General features: G+C 34.0%; 1 protein-coding gene across 3 annotated transcripts in view; it reads right to left on the bottom strand.

Moving 5' to 3' along the window:
* Positions 1 to 1,601: 1,601 nt before the first annotated feature.
* Wwp1 (WW domain containing E3 ubiquitin protein ligase 1) overlaps positions 1,602 to 5,842 on the bottom strand; it is a 96,834-nt gene continuing 92,593 nt past the window's right edge. For 2 of the 3 annotated variants that reach the window (XM_032905398.1, XM_032905412.1), the window contains one exon: positions 1,602 to 4,942. In XM_032905398.1, the coding sequence (XP_032761289.1) occupies positions 4,843 to 4,942 (100 nt within the window). In that variant the 3' untranslated portion in view covers positions 1,602 to 4,842. The remainder of the gene's footprint in view (positions 4,943 to 5,842) is intronic. The other variant, XM_032905406.1, reaches the window with a different exon arrangement.

Here is a 5,842-nt window from a genome sequence, read left to right as displayed (position 1 = left end):
TAGGTGTGTGCTGTCCCTGTTTTACCATGTAAACTTTAAGACACAAACATTGGAAGTACATCCTGTACTTGGATTTAAGGTATTAATATTTTATATCATTCTCATATGTGTATCTCTATTCACATATAATGTATCTTTAAACTTTTGAAATTGCAGATTTTATCATATCCTTAACTCAGCTGCTTTTCAAAATCTTTCAAAGCAAATACAAGTACATTACCACACCTATTATATCACTTCAAACAAGACATACTCGGATTTCCTTAACTATCCCCAAAACCGTCTGCTCTTGGAGACCAGAATTTGATTTGCAGCACAGTTGGTTTTAACACAGAAGATCTTTCCCTTTTACTTTTTTGAGAGGCCAGTGCACTGTTATCAACTGTCCTTCAGTCCAGAGCAACGTTCCATCTTGTCTTCTGGGACTCCAGGAAATTATATTCAGTCTTCTTTGGCTTTCATATTCAGGACTTTATTAACTACTGCTCCATCTGCTAAGTTCATTTCCATTTTGATACACTTTGTTTTGCTTTAGGTGGTTTGATTGCTTAAAAGTGTCTTCATAATTGTTTCTCTTGTTCTTCATTTCCCCCTCCTGACTACTGTCAACAGCCGCTTCTTATCTTCACTGTCTAGGCATGAGCTTCAGCTACTTTTCATCCGCACTTCATCTAATTTGTATTAATGTGATTATGCTGAAATACTTCTATTTTTTTACATTAAGATCTAGGTCCTTGCAGTTCTTCTAAGTAAGGGCTTTACCGGATGAATATGCCAGGTGCTTCTGTGAATTTATTTGTTAGAATGGCTTTTCTAGTACAATTTTTGTTACCAGCACAAAGTTCTGGAATTATTTCTTAGCATTTCACAAAAAAATTTTCTCTGAAGTTATTTTTGTGAAATGAGGTACTTTCCAGTAATATAGACCTTCATGGATGGGGGAATCTGTCTTTTGATACTTTATACAATTTTATTTTAAAATAATTACGATTCATAATATATTGCATAATGTAGTATGACTGGGTTCTAAATACCCATCTCTTTGCCCTTGGGTGACATGAAACCAAGGTATAATACTGAACTGAGAAACATCTACAGACTTTAATTCAAATTTTAGGAGTTTTAGATGTCCTCACTTTATGTCTAGGTCTTAATAACGTTATTTTATAGATTTTTATAACTACCACCACAGGCAAGATATAGATTTGTCTCATTTCAGAGAACTAGTGCTCTTTATAGTCATATCTAGCCTCTCTCAGGCACTTTCATGGTCTGGACACACAGTACAACTAATCTGTTATATATTTGTCATTTTAAGACTCTTAGGCAAATGTAATCTTATAGAATAAGACCTTTTGAGATTGTGCCTTTTCACTTAGCCAGATCCTCCAACAACTAAGTTCAATCAATAGTTTTTCCTTTTAGTGTTATTATTTTATTACATAAATATACCATTTTATCCATCTTTTGAAGGTATTTAGTTTTTTTAACCTGTGGCTATTAAAAATAAAGGCATTTTACATTGATATTTATTGTGGCATTGTTTACAAACAAGTTATGTAATCAGTGTAGACATCCACCAAGTGGATAAACAAAATGTATATATTCACAAACCAGTTTTATTCAGTCATAAAAAGTGAAATTACTTCATTTGCAGTCAAAGGATGGAACTGAAGAAGATCTTGTTAATCCACTATAGGATCAGGTAGATACTGCATGTGGATCCAAATTGAAACAAACAAACAAACAAAAAACATCAAAGTAGAAGGCAGATTACTTGAGAACGGGCATTGGGTGATTTCCTCTCCGTAAGTGTGTCTGCTGTCTTTGAGGATGTGTGAAGCCTCAATTCAGGTTTGTTTATTGGTAATGCAGTAGATAGGGGAGCCCAGGCCTCTCAGCACACCAGGGGAAAGCTGGGGCCTTTTTGGTTATTTTCCCTTTCAGCACTGAACCTTTGTTACTTCTTGATAACAAAATATTCCTATGTGACCTACCAACAGGCAATGGATGCTACAACACAACCTGGCTTAAGACTGGTCTCCTTTTTTAAAAGGATAATGAAAACAAAGACAGGATGTTAATCACAAGGAGCAAGAGAACTGTTCATGAAAAAGACACAGAATTAGTACTAAAAAAGAAATACCATCATTTTAATTGCATTCTGTTGAATTTTGGAGTAGAACTTTGAGAATTTAGGAAATAGCACATTTAGATTGGTGTCAAATTCCCAGTTAACTTTACACTTGACTTCTGTGTTCAACAGAGTAAAAAAAGTTGGCCCATGTTACAGGAGAACTTTTATATCATGTTTCAACGACGGATTTCTTACATCAGAGTTTACCAGACTTTCTTATCTTTGTTAAATGTTAGGATCCAGAAGGCCTGCAGTAGGTGAAATTTGTCTGGCCTTAGTTTACTCAGAATACTGTAGTGCCAGAACCATGTTAGCCACTAGTGCAAGGTTAGGCCTCCTTTGAGAAAATGAACATACAGGAGTAATGTAGCAGGAATATCACATAGTTCTCCAAGAACCGAAGTCTCCTGATCCTAAAGTGACAGTGTAGGGCATGCCATAGAAAGATTTCAGATTCAGGGGAATCCAGTTACAGCTCCCTTCTGTGTCAGGAGCTTTCTCAGCTCAGAAGCAGCTTACTAGTTAGGGTCTTTCTGAACCACAAACACAAGCTAGGTTGTCTGCTAATGGAGTGGATATACAAGACCTAATTTAGAACACTTAGAACTAGGAGGATAACTGAAGTCTGCTGGAGAAAATAGTAACATTTTCATTTTCAACTGCCTACAAAGTACAGAAAAACAAAAAAGACAAAACAAAAAAAAATAGTAGCTTCTTTCCCAAAGACAGGTAACTGAGCTGATTGGGAAGACTGTTTTAAGCCTATAATCCATTCCCTAAGCTCAATTTATTGGTGATGTTGGGAACTGTCATGATAATAAATTATTATTACTCACTTGTCTCTCTGTCCTCCTCCCTACCCACTTTCTCTGTGTTCAGTGAGCTGGGTGTAGAGGGGTCCAGTTCACAACAGGGATGGGAAGGAGAGACAGCAGGAGGTGAATCAAATTTCTTTTAAGACTTTATGTTGACTACTGAGTAGGTAAACAAGTCTACAGGTCTAAAATCTATAACTAGCATGAAAGATACAAGAGTCTGATGAAGTCTGGAAACTAGTCTTTCCCAGAAGGCTGCTTTGATCTTGTGGGTTCTGTTACTCCTGTGAGGTAACTTAACAAAAGGGACTAGCTCCCTGAAGTCGTACCTGAAAGCCACTTTGAACCACATCTGCAAAAGGATAGTCTCAAATAACCTCCACTGAATGAAAGCCAATACTGTCTGTCATAGCAAGTTTATTATTTTACAGAATAATTTATGCAGGACTTTTGAAGACTGGCCATCATTTACTATATAACTTGTCATATATTAGAATTAAAAAATTCTTTAAGCTTGAGAATAACCAGATTTTCTATAGTTTATTCAACTAAGTGACTACTGCTTTTATTTTTTAATTCTGAATAAAACTGAACATAATCTAAAGTAGAAAAATAAAATCTTAGCAAAACTAAACTAGTGGATAGAAGGTATAATTCTAAGTGAACTTCATAGTTACAAAAACTTTAAGTTAATGAATTTTGCAGTGTATATTGAAAGGATAAAAATGGAAATTAATGTTTTAATTAATTAGGAAGCCCAGTTTGCTAAAAGTAGCAGTATCATTCACATTAGATTTTAATCTTTTTTATACACCACAAATGCCCTTATAATGAAAAAAAAATCAGTGTTATTTGGAGAAAACTTGCTCTATACAAAATAGGGGGCACAAAGGAATTTTTAAGATACCTACTGAATTTAGAAACAATTTTGATTTTGGAAGGAAGGTGTGGGGATATTCAAACACTAATAAAAAGTACTTAGTGTGAGTGTTTAATTACTTCTGCATCTTTTCCATCCATTTATTAACATCTGATTTCATAAAAGTAAACCTTGAGCACAAAAGCAGCAAAGTTCAGTACCTTTTATGTATCCCTAAGTATTAAACTATCAGTTTATTATTAATTAAATTTGAAGAACATTACAAGTTTAAAAATGTTAAGTATAGAAATGCCTGATTCTTTAAACATCCACAAATACCCAACATCCAAAAGTCCCATGTAAACAGACCTCTGCTGTTCACAAATCAATCCCAGCTGCTCCTAGATGCTGCTGGATCTAGTACACGACCTCTGTGCTTACTGATATAACAGTGATGGGAGTTTCTTTTTAAACTATTCATTTAGTACAACTTAGTAAGCTGAAGCACTTGTCTTCAGAAACACCAGCAGCATTTTAAAAAATACAAAGTAAGAGTTGGCTTAAGCCCTAAACACCTTCCTGAACAGCCATGCAGCTAAACACAATCCAATGTCACCTAGGGAGAAGAACGTGGAACATCTGTACTTTTTCCCTGGATAACAGAAACAAGGCAAAGCAAATTCAGAGTCTTGTGAATGAACGAACGGTTGCCATGTTTAATACACCTGGCGCTCTATAAAACTAGAGCCACTGTCATACATGGTTATATAGATATATTCTTTTTAATAAATTCTCTTGCTTGCGTCAAAATTTAAGGATTTTTTTTCCTGGTCAGTCATTTCAAGGGAACAATAAATAAAGTAGAAAATGATGAAATGTTTTGCATATTTCTGTGGAAGAACGGAAAACATTTATACTTTGAGAGATTCAGAAAATTAACTGTACAGAGTGAACAGCTTATATACACTATCTGTGCAATTTTTCTTGGCTGGGGTATTTAAATGCAAGAGCTCCTCCAAGACAAGTCACATTCATTCTTGTCCAAATCCCTCTGTCTCTTCTATTGCAAAAAGAAGTTTTTCCTTTAGTTGTTCATAACTCTTATATGGTGGTAGATCCAAGCGATTAAAACTGAACAAAAACAAAACAAAATCAGAAGTCTTCAATGAAATAAACTTAAGATACTTCTAATATAGTATTCTTTAACAGCACATTAAAACATGACATGTAAAAACTTTGCCAAAGGTATCCAACAATTTAATACAATTAGTATGTTAACACATCTAAATTAAATAAAGGAATCTATATAAAATTTAAGACATAAAACATCTATATATTTGCCAAAGAATAATGGAATTACAATTAATGTCAACATTATAAATACTAGATTTAAAAATGGGTTTCCTTTTGCTATTTTGTTATCATGTCATATAAATGTCTCTTTAAATCACCTTAGATTAATTTCATCCATCCATTCATTTATTTTCTGAGCTTTGTGTAAAAGTGTTCCAGAAAACTCATGGAAATCCTAAGTCTCTTTGCTCACAGAATTTTGTTTTGATAGATAGTCAGATAGATAGATACTTTTGTCTCCTTAAATAATTTCACCATATTAGATTATAATCTATAAACTGACCATTTTCTAATCCTTCCAACATAATTTCTTTTCTGAGACTGAATTATTAAATGAAAAATATTAAAACTTAAAAACATTCCTTTACACCATTTACTTATTGTAGGTACTTCTCGCTGGTCCTTCTCAAACTTCATTGTGTTTGCTTCTATTTCATGGCTTTCAGTCTCTTATAATCTTAACTCTCCATTTCTTGCCATAACTGACATCCAGCAAGGTGGAAACATGTCATTTCCTCTGAAGCCAATAAATAAAAGCATTCATTTTCTGAGGCACACCCTGTTCAGCTACCTTTCTGAATTCTTAACTATATGTTCTTGGTTATACTTCATCCATTTAAGGCTTTGATGTAGAGGACTTACTTCATGGTATTCGTTTGGATGATAAACAATGCTATG

The sequence above is a fragment of the Rattus rattus genome, chromosome 1 (genome assembly GCF_011064425.1).
Source record: "Rattus rattus isolate New Zealand chromosome 1, Rrattus_CSIRO_v1, whole genome shotgun sequence".
NCBI lineage: Eukaryota > Metazoa > Chordata > Mammalia > Rodentia > Muridae > Rattus > Rattus rattus.
This window is presented reverse-complemented; position numbering and strand designations above follow the sequence as displayed.